General features: G+C 36.4%; 3 protein-coding genes across 3 annotated transcripts; 2 read left to right on the forward strand and 1 right to left on the reverse strand.

The window, feature by feature from the left end:
- Positions 1–2,429: 2,429 nt before the first annotated feature.
- Positions 2,430–4,745, reverse strand: LOC114723371 (probable anion transporter 5). Its single transcript, XM_028909563.1, has 2 exons — positions 4,628–4,745; positions 2,430–4,309 (listed from the first exon to the last, which is right to left on the reverse strand). The coding sequence occupies exon 2, from the start codon at positions 4,153–4,155 to the stop codon at positions 2,842–2,844; it is 1,314 nt and encodes a 437-aa protein (XP_028765396.1). The 5' UTR covers positions 4,156–4,309; positions 4,628–4,745; the 3' UTR covers positions 2,430–2,841.
- Positions 4,746–10,320: 5,575 nt separating this feature from the next.
- On the forward strand, positions 10,321–14,174 carry LOC114723370 (DAR GTPase 3, chloroplastic). The gene is made up of 9 exons (XM_028909562.1): positions 10,321–10,539; positions 11,260–11,400; positions 11,477–11,593; positions 11,849–11,992; positions 12,074–12,160; positions 12,635–12,750; positions 12,989–13,170; positions 13,342–13,399; positions 13,518–14,174. The coding sequence occupies exons 1-9, from the start codon at positions 10,402–10,404 to the stop codon at positions 13,639–13,641; spliced, it is 1,107 nt and encodes a 368-aa protein (XP_028765395.1). The 5' UTR covers positions 10,321–10,401; the 3' UTR covers positions 13,642–14,174.
- A 3,254-nt stretch (positions 14,175–17,428) lies between these two features.
- Positions 17,429–19,677, forward strand: LOC114723337 (oleosin 1-like). Its single transcript, XM_028909531.1, has 3 exons — positions 17,429–17,452; positions 17,672–17,708; positions 19,322–19,677. Exons 1-3 carry the CDS (start codon positions 17,429–17,431, stop codon positions 19,675–19,677), a joined length of 417 nt encoding a protein of 138 aa, XP_028765364.1.

Consider the following 19,677-nt stretch of genomic DNA (forward strand, 5'->3'; position numbering starts at 1 on the left):
AGAAGAAATGGGCGGCCACTACCAGGTCACGAACAGAGTAAATTTCCTCAGCTTGTGTAATTGCATTATAACCAATGCCATGCAACTCAAGTAGCTTCCCGTTAACTTTAAACTCGAAAATTTTGGATTCCATATCCATCGAAAACTTGCCAATGGTGCGTAACCACTGGGTACCCAAAATCATATCATAGCCCCCGATTTTCATAACTAAAAAGTCAGCTGAGAAAGTATTATTACTCATTTCCCATGCAAGGTTCGGGCAATGTTTGTTAACGGTTACCTGGCGTGTATCAGCTACTGTAAGTGTCACCGCACTTCGCTCTTGGGGTTTCAGCTGAAGACGCTTAGCCACAGAAGCGTCAATCACGTTATGAGTACTTCCAGTATCCACTAATATAATGACTTGCTGATTCTTGATACGACCCAAAAGCTTCAAAGTAGACGTGGCTTCCTTTCCTTCTATGGCGTTAATAGTTCCCACGCAATCCCCCGGAACGTCTTCAAGAGCATCCTCAAAATGGTCTTCCTCATCATCAATAATTAGCATGAAAAGGTGGGATTCCTTGCAACGGTGACTGCTCGAATACTTCTCAGGGCACCAATAGCACAAGCCTTTGCGTCGTCGTTCATCCATCTCTTTTTTGGACAGCTGCCGCGAAGGTTTTGAAGAACCAGAGAGTGATGGAGATGATAGTGCGACAGACTGAGAAGTGGGTTTGGGCGAAGACTGGGCTTCGGATGGCGTAGGCCTTGTCTGAGGGAAGAGACTCGAATGTGGGCTAACACTGGAGCCCATAACGATAGGTGACCGAGCCCCAAAAGAGGCGCCTGAGATTCGTGGCGAAGGGGAAAACAGTTTGCGACCCGACGGAGTTGCAGAAGGGGCATTCTCATGTAGCGCCTGGATAGTTCCCTCCTGCATTCGCGCGCAACACATGGCACTAGACAAGGAGGAAGGATGGAAGTTGAGAACGCACTTCTGGATGTCGGACCGTAAGCCACCAATGAACAAACTCATCGCAACCTCATCTGGAATATCAACCTCCGAAAGCAACTCATCAAATTTCTGCTCATAAGCAAAAACAGTACCATCAAGTTGTTGGAGCTTTTTAAGAGCAATCGTCGGGCTCTCCTCCCGAATGTCGGCAAACTTCACTTCCAGTTGGCGGAAGTACTCGGACCAGGTAATGTCAGAGAAGGTGCGATGCCGCATAAACGTCTGGTGCCAACGAAGGGCATGGCCCTCCAAGTGGATGCTCAGTAATCGAATGCGCTGGTCTTCCGGAGTACCGTCAACTTCAAAAAACTGGCAGCAACGATAAGCCCATCCCCGAAAGTCGGAGCCGTCAAACTTCGGAAACTCGACTCTACTCTGTTTCGTGGGAATCGTATAATGGTGGTAAGATGGAGACGGGTCGCTGAAGGACCCAAAAGTTGGCATGCGCGGAGGAGAAAAAGAAGAGCGACCCCCTTCCACCGAGCCATGAGCAGGGTGTTTGCCTGCATCGGAAGACAGAGCGGAGACCTTAGCAACCAATTCCTTGAAATATTCATCAAACTTAGCTGCGGAAGTCTTCAGGGAGCTAATATCCTGGCCTTGCTGATCAAAACGACTGTTCAGAGAATTGATGGCGGCTTGTTGGAGCTCTAATTGATGCTCCAGTTCGCCCAAACGGCCCCCAGATCGCGTCTCCGGAGCCATGACCGGAGAGATGGCTCTGATACCTTTTGATAACAGAGAAGAGAGAAAAGTCCAGGAGAATGCATTCAACAAACGTAATGATTCCCAGTACACTGATTATAACCTCCCTCTCTATTCGCATCGCGCATATTCCCTCTCTCCTCTAACTAACTCTATATCCAACTTACCGATATGCCCTTCCCAAACAGATAAGACAAACTATAAGGTAACTATAAAATAACATAAGGAATAGCACGTATCATATAATCTAATTATCAAAAGCAAAAAATGCAAATTTATTTCCATATTTTTTATTTAAAAATATTTAAACAAATTATTGCAATCCAAAACAAAAAGTAGGGTATCATGCCGAAGCTGATAAAATAATAAACGGCTGCGTGCAAGTTTATAAACGATATTGATACAAAAATACTAAAAAAATTAGACAAGATTTTCATTTTCTTCAAGGTCGATCGTACTTATCTTAGAACCTAATAACAACTAACGAATTCCTTAAAATCCAATGTAATTTTAATTTTAAAAATAATCACGATTTTTAACTTCTTTTAATTAATTTCTTTAAGATCCCAAGTCTTGTAATTTTTTCCTTAAAAATCCCTAGCTGTAGAATTCCTTGCTTAGAGCAACTTCATACCAACGCCATGACACAAGAACGTGGAAAATTCTGAATATCAACTCGGCAAGGAGATTTTAAATGGCCTGAAAGCAAGAATGATAATGAGCACAATTTCTCAGAAAAAGGTTGTATGGCACTCACAAGCATTCAAATCAGGTAACAGTATAATCTGAAGAGTGATCACAATACTAACTCTGGCCACTTACAAGCTCTAGCCCCAAATTATTTCTTGATAGCTAATAGCTGTGAATTGAGGTACCTGAATTTCCAATATGATCATACATTTACCATATCCAGGAATGGTACAAGTTGGAGAAAGAAGAAAAACAAAAAATTCTACATCAAAAAACAACAGAACATCATCAATATTGCTGAGGGGCTAGAGCCATGAAACTTGGTATATTCATATGGTCTCTCCTGTCCAAGAATGATATAATTTGGAGAAATACAACAATGAAATCTCCAAAAAAAAAAAAAAAGGCATAGCCAATGAGCCGCGCTACCATCAATCAGCATGTCTACCTCAGTCAAAAATTCTCTCTCCAGTTGAAAATTGCAAGAAAATTAAAGAGCTAAGAATGCATAGTATGCCTGGAATGAAGAACACTGCTCTCCAGCTTTCAGGACTAGTAAGATCCGAATTGGCAGTTTTAGCAGCTTCAAGAAGCTTGCCCGTAAGGTCAACTCCGACTATGCCGGCTAATGTGCCTGCAGTGTTAGAAACTCCCATAACTATTCCAGCATATCTTGGAGCAATATCCATGTGGTTCACTGCAAACCCAGCTCTGCCTAGCGCCAAGAAACCAAGAGCAATAGAAGAACAGAAGACAGCACCACCTGAAGTTCTGAAAATGGGAATTACCATTAAAGCAAGAGAAGCAACAAGAAATCCTATGGTGTTCAAGAATTTCCGGGTTTTAGTCACAGACATTATTCTCTTGGTGATCAAATAGTCGGCTACTACCCCCCCAATGTTTGAGAATATGAACATGTTCAGATAGGGCATCATTTTAGAAGAACCCATATCTTGAAGGCTAAGTTGTAGGCCCAATTCAAAGTATGTTGGCAGCCAATTCATCAACACATATAAACCATAATGAAAAGTGAAATTGTTGACAACAATTGCCCAGACTGGCAAGCTACTTAAAATTTTAACCCAAGGGATTTTTGTTGTTTTAGCTGAAACTCTTCCATGTTCAACTTTATTTCGGTGGCTTCCTTTAATAGGCAACAAGGATTCCCCAGTGGCTTTGGGGTGCTCAAGTCGGGGTGGATCGCTGGCATATTTGAACCAAAGTAGAGACCATGAAGCACCCAGTATTGCCTCAGCCACGAATACAGATTGGGGGCCTCTAAACTTCACCAGACTAGGAAGAAAAAGCATCCCTAGCGCTGCACCTAGGTACATGCCAGATGTTGTGAGAGAAACAGACCGAGATCTTTCATGAGGAGGAACCCACTGGGCAAGAACCGTGTGTATAGAGGGAAATATGAACCCTTGGGCCACACCAACAAGCAATCGTGCCATCACCAATACTAAAACTCTATTCGGATCCAGTGGAACCAATGCACAAGTTGCTGACCACAGCACAAATGAAAGAAGCAGTATCTTCCAACCCCCCACTTTCTGAGCCGCCCATCCTCCTGGCACTTGCGAACAGGCATATCCATAATAGAAAGTAGACAGTATTGCCCCCTTGCTAGATTGGTTTACTTTGGCAGCATCAGCAGCTATAGTGTATGCAATCGAAAAGCCAACCCGTTCTATATAACAAACAGATGTGCAGATAAAGGTCAAAATAACAATCAAATAACGATGGGGGAACCTCATCGTCATCTTTCACATTCTTCACCCGCGCTTCTAGGTCCAAGCAATCACTTTCTTTATTCTATTCAAATCAACAGCCCTACAGCTTGCTCTTGCCAATGGTGGGAGGTTCACAAGATAGAAGCAAGCTTAAGGCCATGAAACTTCAAATTGTCCACAGAACCTGGAGATCACACAATATCGCTCAATAATTAAAACTAGCAAGAACATAAGCCATCGCTTCCAAGGCTTCACAAAAAAGGGAACAAAAACAAGGGAAGAAATCCATATGCTAGATACAAATCGGAACTTCCAGTGCGCAGTTAGTTATATTAACTGATTTCACACATAAGAAAACAAATAAAGATGGATTAAAACGTCATTCTTTTATCTTTCCCCCTGTTCCAGTTCTTTTCTAACATTCAAGAGTAGATGAAAGATTGAACAGAAAGAGAATGAGAAGGGAAACACGTGAAACTGAAAGAAAATGAGAAATGAGCACCTTGATGATGGAGGACAAAACCGCCGGCGTTTTCCTTCCGGTGAGAAACGCGGCGGATCCGGGCCCGAGCGAAGCAGAGCGCGAAGAGGTCCCGGTTAGTGGGATGATTGGATCCGTGAAGCCTTTGAAGGGCGACGATTGTTTGGGTCAAGGCCTCGCCGGTGCTAAGCTAAACGACGTCGGCACCGTCCTCAGTAAGATCCGTTCAAAAATAAATTATAAATATATAAAATAAATAAACTTAAATCAATATAATAAATATTATATATGTATGTGTGTTTATATTTACATATTGGTAAAGACTCAACGTGAGATCTAAATCTTGAAACCGCGCCTTTTGAATCTTTAAGGCGTCTTGGTCCAAAAAAGAAATCTTTAAGGAGTCCAGAACATATTTTTATTACTCAATTTTATCTAAAATTTTATTTCATTTTTTAATTGTTTTACTTAAGTTTAATTTGATGTCCAAATTTCATGTCACATTTCAGTTTTTTTTTTGTTGATTACGACTGGTTTGGTGTGACCATTTTGTTTTAATATAATCATTGAACATTCACTAAAAAAAAATTATATATTCATTGAACTTTATTTTTATTTTCTAATTTCATTTTATTTTAATAAAATAAATTAGCTAAAAAATTGAAGAATACAATTAGGATAAATAAATTTTTTAAAAAAATGAAACAAACAAGAATTCAATCCACAATTTTTTAAACTTAAAATTATACTTGCAAGTTGCAACTGACCCCGGTTGCTCGACATGATAAAGTATACAATATAATTTCATAATCCTGAGGTTATGTAAATAATAAAAATAAAAATTTTTAAATGGGGTATAGAAATAGTAGATGACAAATTTTCTTGGAAAAATTACACTCAGGTCCCACAGAACACAATTAATATCAAAAAAGTCCCTCGAAATCGCGAAATGATTTTGAAGTCCCCAGGGACCTGTGTGTAATTAATTTTAATTGTGAAATTACTTACTTACCCTTGTTAATTTGAACATATTTACAACCTCAACAGTGGCTGTTAACAACCCAAGAAGAGGTGATTAACAACCTCAACAACGCCCCTGGTATTCCACAGAGTGAGTTGTCATGAACACTGCCGAGGTTGTCAATCACGTCTTCTCGGGTTGTTAACAACACTGTTAAGATTGTAAATAAAATTAGAACCTATTTACAACATCAACAGTGGCTGTTAACAACTCGAGAAAAGGTGGTTAACAACCTCAACAACGCCCCTGACATTCCACAAAGTGAGTTGTCATGAGCACTGTCGAGGTTGTCAATCACGTCTTCTCGGGTTGTTAACAGCCACTGTTGAGATTGTAAACGAATTGTTACAATAAAATTAACAAGGGTAAGTAGGTAATTTCACAATTAGAATTAATTACACACAGGTCCCTGGGGACTTCAGAATCATTTCGCGATTTTGTGGGACCTTTTTGATATTAATTGTACTCTGTGGGACCTGAGTGTAATTTTCCCAATTTTCTTTTCCCTCTCGAGTTCTTACTGGGTCTCCAGCTGTCTTTTGGGCCCAGATAACGATGAACAAACAAGGACCATTCCATCATTGACTTTTGGGAAAAAAATTTAATAATAATAATTATAAAAAATTAATTTAAATGTAATTTATTATCAAATATTACAACTTCTTAAAGCTCAAAGACAATGGAATCAGTTGAAAATAAATTGACTGGGTACACGGAAGGATTTTTCGTATATTTATAACCATGTAGTTTTTAGTATCGTTTTTGGGAGAAACCAAATGGATAGGGCTCTCTCAAAATGATGTTAGATCTGTTCTTATAAAATTAAAGGGGAAAAAATTAAATTGACCAAATTGGTCCGAAATTTTCTTACTTTTTGTTCACATGGTGTTCATTAAATAATTGTGTTTGGTAGCAATAAAAAATAAAAATAAATCAATAAAGAAAAAAACAAGAAGAAGAAAACATTATTTTTCCAAATAAATATATAAATCAATAAAGATGACTATTCTATTGGAGATTTGGAGGTGGAATTCATTATATTTTTATTATTATTTCTTAAGTATAGTTGTCTTTGCCCTTTTCCCTTATATTCTATTTTCATATTTATTTCCAATCAAATATATAAATAAAATATCATTCTCATTTGTTTATATCATATCATATTAAAATTGAAGATTTTTTTTTTTTGGTTTCATTTTCATTCCTTTTATATTGTTTCAAAGCGTTTGGAAATAACATCTACATTCAACGAAAATTAAAGAATAAAAAGTTTTGTATCACACTTATAACAATATCTCCATGTGACGTCGTCAGAAGCTACAAGATTTAAAGGACTCAGTGCTAAATAAAACTTTTACATAACCACGCCTTACAAATTGAGAAATAATACATTTTTCATATTGTATAAAACTAGATCCCATTTTTTGTGACTTTTTCATATCTTATAAATAATACAGTTTATAATAATTGTATATTTGATAATGATTCACAACTTTACCTATTGTTTTTCCAGCTGGTGTGGGCTGTGGGGGTGCTAATTAATTTCAACTTTACCTATTGTAAAGATCAAGTCATGAATTTCAATTTTGAAGTCAATTAATTGACTCTTTATTAATTACTCCCCTGTCCTTTTTTATAAGTAATCTTAAACTATATCACATGGATTAAAAAGTTAATTAAAATTGGTTAAAGATAATAAATATATAAAAATTAAAAGTTCTTTCTTCAAAATATCTTTATTTATGGGGGAGAGAATATAAGAAAGAGAATAATAAAATTATTATAATAAAAATAATTATGAAAGAGAGAATGTGTGATGGATAGAAATAATAATTTAAACAATAAAATAATAAATATATTGAGTATTAAAATAAGTAATTAACGGGATAACAATAGAAAAGTTTACTAAAAAAATTTTAAGACAACTTACAAATGTTATTTTTATTTAGGGACAAGAGGGGTATGATAGTTGTTGCTTATAAAAAGGGACGGAAAGAGTCCACATTTAATCAATCTTAAATACTCTTTTACTCTTTAATATAGGACCTAATTAGGAAATTAATGCTAGTTCTATATGTAAGACATATTTCATATGTTTATCAATTTTTTTCAAAATTAACCTTATTGATATTTTTCTAATAATAATCAAGTAGTAAAGGGAGGGACATATTAAGGAAGATACTTATAGTGACTTAAAAAAAAATCATATTAACTAATTTAACTAACAATCTTCATATGCTCAAATTAGTTCATTAGGTTTTAGAAGAATAATTAATTAGCTGGGTGATCTATACGTGTTTTTGATGATTATTGCTTGTATATTCTTACGCTTAGGAATATGTGTCTTTATCATGCCTTTAAACTAAACCCTTTAAATTTACAACAAATTTATCTTATTAGGTGAGGTGAACTACATGGATTATATTATGGTGCCCAATAACTTTATTGAGTATTTTGCGGCCTAGAGCTGTAGAAGTACGTGGAATTGTATGGTAATTATGTGAACGCTATCAGTTTAATCACCATCTCATCTAAGAGGTATTAAGTTTTGATCACCTTTCAATAAATTATTGCTTGAGAAGCTACTACTGTTTTGAATGGAGATCGGAATAGTTCAGCCGACGTTGATGCTAGCAACCTACTGACACTTGCCTATTTCCCCAGTGATATACTATCTTTAGTTTTTAATATAAAACCCTATTTGATTTTTATTTTGATCCTAAATATAAGATTCCAATCCACTTTATTTTTCATATTTATATATTTTTTCCAAAGTAAACTTTCTAATAATGATAGTTATAGTCAATATACTTGATTAGTAGGGATATTTTAGGAAAGACAATACCTATTTAGGACAAATAACTAACTCAACTTACTTCCTGATCTCATCAAATTAGTCAGTTGGCTCTTATAATTAGGACCGGAGGTAGTATAATTTTTTTTTTATGTGTCTTTGATTATTTTCCCTTTTGTTATATGAGGCCATGAAGGATCTTGAAAGATAACTCACCTCCCTCTTCTTTTGTATCGCTTCTCATCAATATATATTCAATAATTATTTGCCACTAGCCATATGATAAGACGACTCATACGCAACAACAAACGGTTTACTTTTCATAACTCATAAGGTTCTAGTGGCCTGAAATTTTTTGGAGGGGGGGAGGCTCTATTCTAGTCATTAAACTGTTTGCAGCCAATCTGTTTCTCCCTCATTGAAATCTCGGCTGTACATGTTATGTTTCTTGACTCTAGGATACGGCTTTGTTATATAGATAAGAAGTATTTGAATGGAATCTAAACTATCTCGAAACACTTTTTTTAAGTGTTTTTATGGGTCATCAGACACTTCCTAAGACATCTTCTTAGTCAATGTTGGTCATTTGATGATAACACAACGAGAATTGTGAAAATTGAATCTTTTTCTCATGTTAACATTGACATACCAAGCATCGAGCAAAATATGTTTAATATGCAAGGGGCAACTCACGGTGGCAGATATGAAATGCTCCAGTCATTTGGGCACTCAAATTCAAAAACCAATCATATTCAAAATCTAGGATGATTGTAGTTTTCCCTCAGCTCTAGCATCTAACCTAGATGGCCTATAAGCAGTCAATCATTATTGAACTTATACATTATGTTTTATGGTGAATTTTGCATTGCTAGTTTGAAACCAGCTATTGTACATATGATTGTGGGTTTAATTGGTTCCCCTTGTTTTGGATTTGGGGTGTTGCTGCTGCTACTCTTACCTCTTTGTTGCTTCTTAAATTTTTCCTATTTGCCTTGTTTTTTTTTTTCCTCATGAGTCAAAGACGGTATTTTTCAATTTTTTTTTTATAATTTTTGAAAAAAAAAACGTTGTGCATGGATGAGAGGGTTCCTGGGCATAGACCATAGTGTATAATAATTATTGTTACTTTTATGATTTATGGAAATGTGTTATTTGAGAAACTTACATTGGGATGATGTTCTAATGATTTGAATTATTATCTCCAAATATAAGAACTAATTTAATTTTTAATTTGACACTAAATACAAGACCCAAATCTATTTTGTCTTTTATATTTATTAATTTTTTGTAAGATAATCCCTGTAATAGTTATACATATTAAATGATTAACAAGAGTATTATAGAAAAAACAATATATATTTATTACAAATAACTATCTTAATTAATTTTTTTAATATTTTCAAATTAATCAATTAAGTCTTATATTAAGAAAAGGTAGCATATAATAAAAAAATTCAGCTAAATCCCTCCAAGCATATGAGATAACTTAGACTTGAGTAAATTTAACATTCTTTTTGTGTGATCGGATGTATCATTGTCCACAGTGACAGCTTCCCCTTTACCCCCTGTTTACTGCTTAGTTTGGAAAAAAAAAAAACTAGGAAAAAAACGTTAAGGGAAAAATGCTAAAAAAAATTCTTGTTTAAAAAATCTGTGAGAGTAGAACATACCCTTCATCGTGTATAAATGGTTTTCATGTTAATGATTGTTGTTGCATATTATTTATAATATGTTACATGCAGTAAAAAATATGTTATACTCATAAATTATAATTGTATTCGCTTAAATTCAAATCTTTTTATCTAATTAAATTTTTAAACAATCATGTTTTACCAATTTTTCCAAACGTTAGTGGATTGATTTTACAAAAATAAGTATACAGAATTATCACAACGAAAATCTGCCGGGCGAGTAAGCAGCAAAGGATAGAAGCTACCAGCCACAGCAGGAGCAAGAAACAATCGACGGAGCAACAACGCGATGACTGCTCAGCTATCTGCCCCGTGGCTGTCCAGGGCTCCGACAGTGCCTGAGAGATTTGTACCCAGTGGAGCCAGAATATGCCCAACAACTCTTACAACCTCAGCAACCCTCTCGTCTCAATCTTCGACCATCCAGGCACGCTTCAGTCTCCTCGCCATTCCTAAATATCTTGTTATTCTTTGCTTCTGGGCATTACTTCAAGTTATTTTACCTTTACTTGTTCACCCATGCTTCGGTTGCCTAGAAAACTAAACATGGTGCCTCAAGAAGTATCATGCTTTTAATTTTTTTCAAATCAGTGTAAAGCCGGTGTGAAAGTTGCCGAAGAGTGTTGTTGATCCCTGATGATGAGTTAAGCTTGGATATTTCTTGCAAAGCTCTTGTTTTGAAATTGCTAACTATGGAAATTATTTCATTTTTATTATGGTTGTGTATTGGATAAAAACTTTCGGTACTCTTATAGTGCAGGGCAATAGGTCCAACAGCCATTTATATATTTTCCATGTAATCTGCTTCTTTTCGGAGCAAAGCCACACATTTGGGATTTGTTTTGAAGTAATGATTGAGTTGAGTCCTAACTTTAGACAACCATTGCTGTTATGTCGATATATAAATGACATTATTAATCATTTTTCATTACTAGGAAAGCATGACAAATATTTCGTAATATTTCCATGGAAAGGTGGAAATCGACTTGATATAGCTTCTGAAAATTATACATACTTGTTAAGAAGTGTTAGGCTCACACTCAAAATTTATTCGCTATACAGAAATATGATTTGAACCATTGACTATCTCTAACTTTCCAAATTCAAGGTTGTTATTGAATGCTTATGGTGACTTGGAATATTGTAGATAGTTGAAGTGAAAAATCCTAGTTGGCAAGAAAGTGGATATGCCAATTCAAACGCATTCCATGGCGACCAAGGGGAGAGCATTTGGACTGATCTTGACACTGATCTTTATTACTGGACAAAGGCAATACGGCCAGTGCAGGTATGTTTAGTTATGTGCCAACATGGCGAGATCCTCTTTAACTTTAAGTATGCTGATTCTTCTTGGTTATTGGCAGTGGTTCCCTGGTCATATTGCAAAAGCTGAAAAAGAACTTAAAGACCAACTCAAGTTGATGGATGTTGTGATAGAAGTGCGGGATGCACGAATTCCTATGTCCACAAGTCATCCACAGGCAAGTATTATTTAACTTTTTTATTTTATGTTCAACTTGTTGTCTTAGTTCAGTTTGCAATTGGTTAAGCCTTCTTTTCTTTTCTTTTCTTTTCCCGTTGTCCTTGCTTATTTGAAGCCTTAAAAGCTAAATTTTTCATGATGTGGTTTGGTAAAGATATTCATGCTGCCATTTCAATTCTCCATTCTGTTGTTAATTAATATTGAAACTTCATTTTACTAACTTTTGGTCTGATTGCTACTTTTATCTTGGCAGATGGATTCATGGCTTTGTAATAAAAAGAGAATTCTGGTTTTAAATAGAGAAGACATGATATCAACTGCAGACCGCAATGCTTGGGCAGCATATTTTGCTAGGCAAGGCATAAAGGTTGTTTTCTCCAATGGAAAACTTGGAATGGTATGTAAAATATTTCACCCCAGCTTTCCATGGTTCAAAAGTTTCTGGTATGGCTTGTTTAGTACAATGTGGCAATTACAGGGCACAATTAAGCTAGGCAGGTTAGCAAAGACAATGGCAGCTGATGTAAATGTCAAACGTAGAACCAAAGGACTGCTCTCTCGACCGGTGTGTTGTTCCTACCAATTGAAAACCAATCTCAATTCTGTTTATGTTATTTAATTTTCTTGAGAACTGATCCGGTCAGTTTGTTTATTATATAATCTGATACAAGGAGTGTGTGTTTGGCCAAATAAGATGTTTCAGTAAATGATTTCATGAAGTTCATATTTTCTGATTGATTTGAGTTGCTTGATCTGGAAGTATTCTGTTTCGTGTCTTACACATGCTGCTGATTTATAAGTTGTTCATTCTTTTCTTCTTTGTTGTCAATGGGCGCCACTGAGCTTCCCTGGTCTTTATAAGTTACATTGCACTTCATGTCACTTTGTCATTCTGTTCATTTTTCTAGCCCAAATTTTATTTTACTAACTTTCAGTGCAAATTATATTTTACCATATACGTGTATTTTGCATTCATGGATTTGTTTTTGTTAATGGCAGATTCATTGCGGTTGACATTCTTGCTTTTTAAAATTAACAGGTGCGAGCTGGAATAGTTGGATATCCTAATGTTGGAAAGTCATCTCTAATTAACCGTTTGTTAAAGCGAAAAATGTGCGCAGCAGCTCCTAGACCAGGTGTCACTAGAGAATTGAGGTAACATTCTTCCCCCTTCTCCCTCTCCCCAACTAAAAGGGGGGGAAAAAGGATATGATTCCATCGATTATTTTTTATCCACAACTTGCTAGATGTGTCATAAACCAAGTACTTTTCAGGAATCTTATGTCACAAATTTTTAGTGCTAACTATGGGTCTGAAACAAGAAAAATATTGTGGATGTTTTGTCCCACATAGTACTACATGGTTTAATCGTACGTTCTTCTTAATGTAAAAGGTGGGTACGTTTTGGGAAAGATCTGGAGTTATTGGACTCTCCTGGGATACTTCCAATGCGAATCAGTGACCAGTCAGCAGCAATAAAACTCGCCATATGTGATGACATTGGGGAGAGATCCTATGATGTTGCTGATGTTGCTGCAATTCTTGTACAGATGCTCACAAGGCTCCCTCCGGTTGGTATGTATCATTTAATTTGGCCAAACAGTAATTGTCCCTGTCATTTTGCATGTCCATAGTATCTTTACAACATTCATAAGGAGTATAAACTAATCAAGATTTGGGATCTTTAAACCTAAGCATTTCACCTTCTTCCATAAGCTCTAATTCTCAGTTCTTTGGACAATGCAGGTACAGATGCTCTTCATAAACGGTACAGGATTGACGTAGATGCTCTCCCTGGTAAAATGTATGTTGGAATAGTTTTTGCTGCGTCAGACATGACATTAGGATTTGAATTACTGAATGCATCTCTTCCTTTAAATAATTTTATACTAATTCAGTATAATGTCTTCAATGAATTACAGGTTTGTAGAAAAGCTTGCACTTAATTTATTTAATGGTGATGTTCATCAGGCAGCATTCCGCATTCTGGCAGATTTTCGTAAAGGCAAGTTTGGTTGGACTGCACTGGAGAGACCACCAAGGTGATTGGTGGGCGTTGTTTTCCTTCAATTGAAAAACAAGAATTTGTGATGCCTGAGGCCTCTCGCGCCAGAACTCATTCACTCACTGAGGTATCAGCGAGTATCGAATGACATGGTTGAACATAAAGCTTGCGACTTTTTGTTGTAAAAATGCAATGGCCATTGAAGTTGGAGATTGGGGCTCAGAAAACAGAGGATTTGGCAGCTACGGCTTCCTGCTATACGATGCATTTGGTCTGGATTTTACCAAGTCTCGGTTTTGTAATTATGTTTATATAGCCTCGTAATCATAGAAGGCAGGGAAGACCAAAACCACAACGGTACCAAAAATAAATTGTATGAAATCACTAATGGTTTGTATATAACAAGTAATCGATTTCTGAATGCTACAATACAACTTTGATTCTGTCTTGGACAATGGAGTATCTATCAGACTAAAATAGTCCTTGTGATTTAGTTATCACTAAACAGGGATGTCATGTATAACTTAAGACATGTTTGTGTCTCTTTTGAATTAGTTTAATATAGGCATCATCCATAAATTTTGCTGCTAGCGTAAAACCTGTTATTAGAAGCCAACATCCATTAAGGGTGTGTTTAGATTGATGCTGATAAAACTGATTTTTATTTCATTTTATTTTTGCAAAAGTGAGTTAGGAATAGTATAATATGATTTATGTTTGGATTGATTTTTATAAAAGTTAGTTTGATAGATTGAAATTTGTTTGGATAAGTAATGAAAAAGTAAGTTGAGATATAAAATGACTAAAAAAGATATCAATTTTTTTTCAAATTAATTTGTTTAATTTATAAATTGATTTGTAATATAGTGATGTATATAAATATTTTAGAAAGATTATATAACATATGATATAATTAAATAATTTGTTATGGCTTTCATAATCTCTTCAAATTAGTCTATTGGGTTTTATATTAAGAACTAAGATAGTATATTATATGCATATAATTTGATAAATTTAAGAAAAATAAAAAATAAAAAATAAGTAAATTACCATTAAAAAAAATCAAATTATTAGATTAAGATAAGAGTAAGACTCATTTAAATATATTTATTTTTCTTTTCATCTTTTACCTAATGTCTCTGTGGCAACTGCAATTTGAGCTTTTCACTGCAACCAACTTTTGAGGCAAAAGTTGGTTCTACAAAAAATATAGTCAAACATTCCAAAAGTTTCAACTCATTTGCAAACTTTTGTTTCATCAATTCCAATATACTTTTTCTCCTTTCAACAGCAATCCAAACATGTGTTAAGGATGAGAACCAAACCATAATTTTAAAATCAATTTCATAGTATGTGAAGCAAATATATGAAAAGTTTGTCGTGATCTGTAAAAAAATATTTTTTAAAAATACTTTCTTAGTTAGCCAAATGCCCGAAGTCAATGACAATTCTTTGACCCCCCGAAAAGGGTATGCGTCTGAACTTGCATCGTAGGATTCGAGCGCCAGAGTCTCCCTGTCCAAGCTACACAGCAATGAAGAATCAACAAATTGAAGTGCAATTTATCAAAACATCTGGAAGGATCAAGACAAAAGTAAATTCATAATTCTTAGGATATTCAATAACTAGTCGGTAGAACTAGTAGCTATTTTTATGATGTTTTGACTCATGAATTAAAAAGAGTCGTTACTGAATTTTAGTATATTCATGACTATTTATCAATTTGGCCATAGAGAGAACGATTTACCGTTTAGAACTATTGCACTTTCATTTACATCCCAAAACAAAATATCATTATATCTTTTGTATGAATGCTTTATGTGATTTGTAGGGGTACTTATATCTAGATTCCCAAGGTGGCTAGAAGTTTTATTAGATGCAATTAATAGGTTCATAACTCCTCATTAATGAAGTGCCTAGCATGACTTTAGTACTAAAATGGGCATTTCCCAAAATCTAATACTCTTCTAATTTTTAATATAAGACCTAATTAACTAATTTGAGTAGATTAAGGATGTTAGTTAAATTAGTTAATATGATATTTTTATTAAAAAAAACCCCAAACATTTTCTTTAATTCCTTCCTTCCTTCCCTTCTACTTGATTATTATTGGAAGAATGTTAATAGGATTAATTTGAAAAAAAAATTAATAAACATATGAAATAGGTCTTCTATATAGGATTAATATTAACTTCCTAATTAGCTCTTATACTAAAGATCGGAGGAGTATTTTGCCAAAATTGGGGAAAGTTAATTTTTGAGTTTTGACAATGGATATTTGAATACACATTTAAGGCGTGTCTGATTATATACTTGAAAAATCTAAATGTGTCTTGATGCCAAACTTACTTTTACCCAAATAACTCATTAAGTGCGCATTGATATTAGGCTATGTTTGGAATGATGGTGGAATAATGAAAGGTAATGTTTCAAGGTGGAAGACAGCAGGAACACAGTGGGGGGACGGCAAAAGATGCTGGGGAGATGTGGTAGCACGCCTCTTCTATTTTTTATCTCAAGACCAGTGTATCTCGTTTTTTTTACCTCGGGTGAGAGAAAATACATGCAAGAGGGTCAGGTAGATAACGAATTTTAAAATCCAATTAATGTTCTAATAGTATTCTGTAACGCTCTGTCCACCGAAAAAAAGCAACTGAAAGTAACTTATTGTATAAGTCCATTTGAGGGCCAAAAGTCAGATATCCAAAACGTGGGCCCAAACATGATTTTTCCTCCCACCTACAGCTTCTCCGGTTGGGATGCACATTTGGGGGCCTAAACGGCATCCCAAACAGACCCTTAACATGTTTAGTTGGCTTTTTTAACAATGCACTTTTGAACCCATATGATTTCTATTGTAAATGTAACACAAAATGTGAATAGAAAAGCTAGCTAGGTAGATGTTACTTCAATGTTTAGCCTAACATTTGCAAGGCTAAATGAACAGAAAGGCACACAAGTTATGCCATGATATGAAACAACTTCAGGAGACGTCCTTCCCAATTCAATATAGATGTCCGAGGCATAACAGGTTCTCTAGTTTAAACCCAAAAAATCATGCGGTCAAATCCAGAATAAAAAGGATCACAGACTTGATTTACCCTCATAATTTCCATATTGATCTTCTGTCAGTGAATCATTTCCAGATCTTGAAGAACCAACTTCACTTCTCCCATTAATACGTGAACAAAACTGACATTTCTATACACCGTATATACCGCCATGCAATATCTCCAACCTCGCGATAATGGAAGAAGGAGAACACTTGGCTTGAGCTGCAAAATCGAAAAGAACACAAGGATAGTGAATCTTGAATAAATTGTGGCACAAGACAGGGCAGGCCCGTTGGGTTTGGAGGGTAATGAGAGGGTTACAATCTTCCTTTCCCCTTCTTTAGTTGGAAAGATGAAGGAAAGTACCTTATTTCTCGCTGATATGCATATCTTCTCAAGGGATTGCGTGTATCTAAAGGAACAAGTAGATCTTGGGGCAATGGGAAATACAGCTTCACATGCAAGAGACTTTTGACAGTCCCACGTTAGAGAGCTAGATGATGAGTAACGTAGATTTTGGCGATAGGAAACACAAGTGCACATGCAAGAAACTTTTGTCAGTTGCACGTATAGGGCTAGATGATGAGTAACGTAAATGCGGTTTCTTCTACTTCATCTCTAATTAGGCTTGTTTTCTGAGTCTTGAAATTTTTTATAATATAAAGAACAGAAAACGGTCAACATATATGTATATTTGGTCCTTGGTTGATGCAATATTATCACATTCAACCCTTGTGGGTACGTACTGGATTCTTCATGATATACCAGAAGAACGATGAAGACCTCGAATAGTACTCCGGTACGTTTCTCTCTCATATCTCTCTATATGTCATTTATTATCTTTTGCTTTGAATCCTTTAATTGCTGGATCAGTATCAAAATCTTGATGATCCTCCTCTTTCGCAGTAGTGAACATTGGACTTCGATTCTGTAGAAAATTTTAGAAATGATTGGTAGAAACTGGGGAGGGACTGTTGTGCTTCAACTAGACTGTTTCGAGCATTGAAAATACCCCAAGAATCATCGCAGAAGAAAACAAAAACCTCGTAGCTCCAATTGTGTAGAGACTAATTTAATTTGCTGATGTCAGAATAGGGATATATGAAGCAGTTAGTTAGAATCTACAAGGTCTGAAATTCTTTTTATTTTAAGATGCTAGCTGAAGCCTAAAAGCCTTGTTGAGAAGGCGTTATGCTTGACAGGATACTGAAAGTTGGTCTGATTCATTTTGGTACTGCTCCATTGATCAACACTGTTGTCTCTTGTTGTAGTATAACTTCAAAAACCAATATAATAGTTCATCTTGCTGGGTAAAGTACTCGTTTATCTATATAGGCCGTTTTCTTAGAATTCAGAATTTAGCAGTGAGTGGTATGTATGCGATTTAATAGATTTGTGGATCAGGTGATCTTAAGTCAGTGGTGTTAGAAAATCTCACAGCGAAGAGCATCGCTGTCGTTGAAGCAAAATTCTAGGCTGGACTAGCATTCACACGACGGACCTCGATGTAGGGGGGAAAAAACCCAGAGATTCCTCTTTCTCTAGCATCACAAGCTTCCACTCTGAGTTTGTGATTTTCCAAATTCATGTTTCCATTCATAATTACAACACAGCAAGATCATCTTTATCAAAGAGCTCCACATCGTGTAGTTGTAGAAAAAATTACGGTATACAAAGCACTGACGGAATGAAGCAGCTCGCCGAGCTGAGCAGCGCCAGCTTGTAACCCGAGCGGGGGCATTAAGGCAGTGGAACACGGCTTCGGCCTTACTGGGTTGGGCTATGTGGTGCAACTAGCTGGCTTGCCCGCTCCAAGAGGAGAGTTGGGCTGCGGGACCGGAGCGAAGGCTCTGGTGTCGTGGCTCCTAGACAAGTGGACACTGCGTGAGGCTGGTTTCACAGAACAGCGAAAACCTCTGGCTCTCTTCAGTGGAGGGATCACAGGCCGCTGCTCCTTTGGCCCACAATGCCTGGTTGGCCTAGCTGCTTGAACCACTGTTTTTTAACATTAGAAAATCTTCACCAAAAAAAATAAAAAAAATAAAAACAAAGCAGACAGCCAACCAAGCACAAAATGCTAGGAGCCCATCAAATTTTTGCATCATCAACGATATCATTAACTATTTTTTTTTTTTATAAAATAAACACTTTCAGGTTTCGAGTAATTTTTTAATAAATGTAAGATAATTTTTTAAGATATATCTAAGATAGGGGGGAGTATTATTTTAAACTTCAGCCACCATTCTAGCCATGCACTTACAATATTTAAATATGTTAAGAAATTGGGAATTTCACGCACAAACACACATTTTAACATTATTAAGATCTCTCCTCGTTTTGATTCGTAACCAAATGGGCTTCCAAGATGGGAACAAGTAAGCACAAGACGTGTCGTTAAGAGCAGCTGAACGTGTTCATGCAGCCCCTGCATGACAACCACCTCACCACGTGCCCCTCCCGCCCTCTCCGGCCTTCTGCCACCGCACCCCTCTTCTTCTTCTTCATCTTCCTCTTCTTTATTTAAACCCTTCCCACCACTTCCTTCTTTCACACGCCACTTCTGAAATCCATCGTATCATATCACTTTCGATAATGGCCGAAATCCGCCATCATGATTCCCCTTACTACGCTACGCAGAAGTACTACACCACCGACTCTGGGCCCCAACAGGCTGCCAAGGTCGCCACTGCTGTCACTGCCGGTGGCTCCCTTTTGATTCTCTCTGCGTTGATCCTCGCCGGCACCGTCATCGGCTTGACCATTGTCACTCCGTTGTTCGTGCTATTCAGTCCGGTGCTTGTTCCTGCTTTGATTGCGTTGATGCTCCTCGGCTTGGGCTTCACTGCCTCCGGTGGGTTCGGTGTGGCGGCTGTCACTGCGATAACTTGGATCTACAGGTACGTTACCGGCCAGCATCCCGCCGGCAGTGACCAGCTCCAAACTGCGCGTCACAAGCTCACGAATAAAGCCCGTGACATCAAGGACTACGCCCAGCAGAATGTCACTGGAGGACAGGGGTCGTAA

This window comes from Neltuma alba, unplaced genomic scaffold (genome assembly GCF_004799145.2).
Source record: "Neltuma alba isolate B1F8T4 unplaced genomic scaffold, ASM479914v2 tig00012135_pilon, whole genome shotgun sequence".
NCBI lineage: Eukaryota > Viridiplantae > Streptophyta > Magnoliopsida > Fabales > Fabaceae > Neltuma > Neltuma alba.

Coding starts and splice junctions, on each gene's coding strand:
- LOC114723371 (XM_028909563.1), bottom strand. CDS start 4,155: ATGACGATGAGGTTCCCCCATCGTTATTTGATTGTTATTTTGACCTTT.
- LOC114723370 (XM_028909562.1), top strand. CDS start 10,402: ATGACTGCTCAGCTATCTGCCCCGTGGCTGTCCAGGGCTCCGACAGTG. Junction 12,161..12,634: donor AAGGACTGCTCTCTCGACCG/GTGTGTTGTTCC, acceptor TAAAATTAACAG/GTGCGAGCTGGAATAGTTGG. Junction 13,171..13,341: donor CACAAGGCTCCCTCCGGTTG/GTATGTATCATT, acceptor TGGACAATGCAG/GTACAGATGCTCTTCATAAA.
- LOC114723337 (XM_028909531.1), top strand. CDS start 17,429: ATGAAGACCTCGAATAGTACTCCG. Junction 17,453..17,671: donor AGACCTCGAATAGTACTCCG/GTACGTTTCTCT, acceptor AAATACCCCAAG/AATCATCGCAGAAGAAAACA. Junction 17,709..19,321: donor ACAAAAACCTCGTAGCTCCA/ATTGTGTAGAGA, acceptor CTGGGCCCCAAC/AGGCTGCCAAGGTCGCCACT.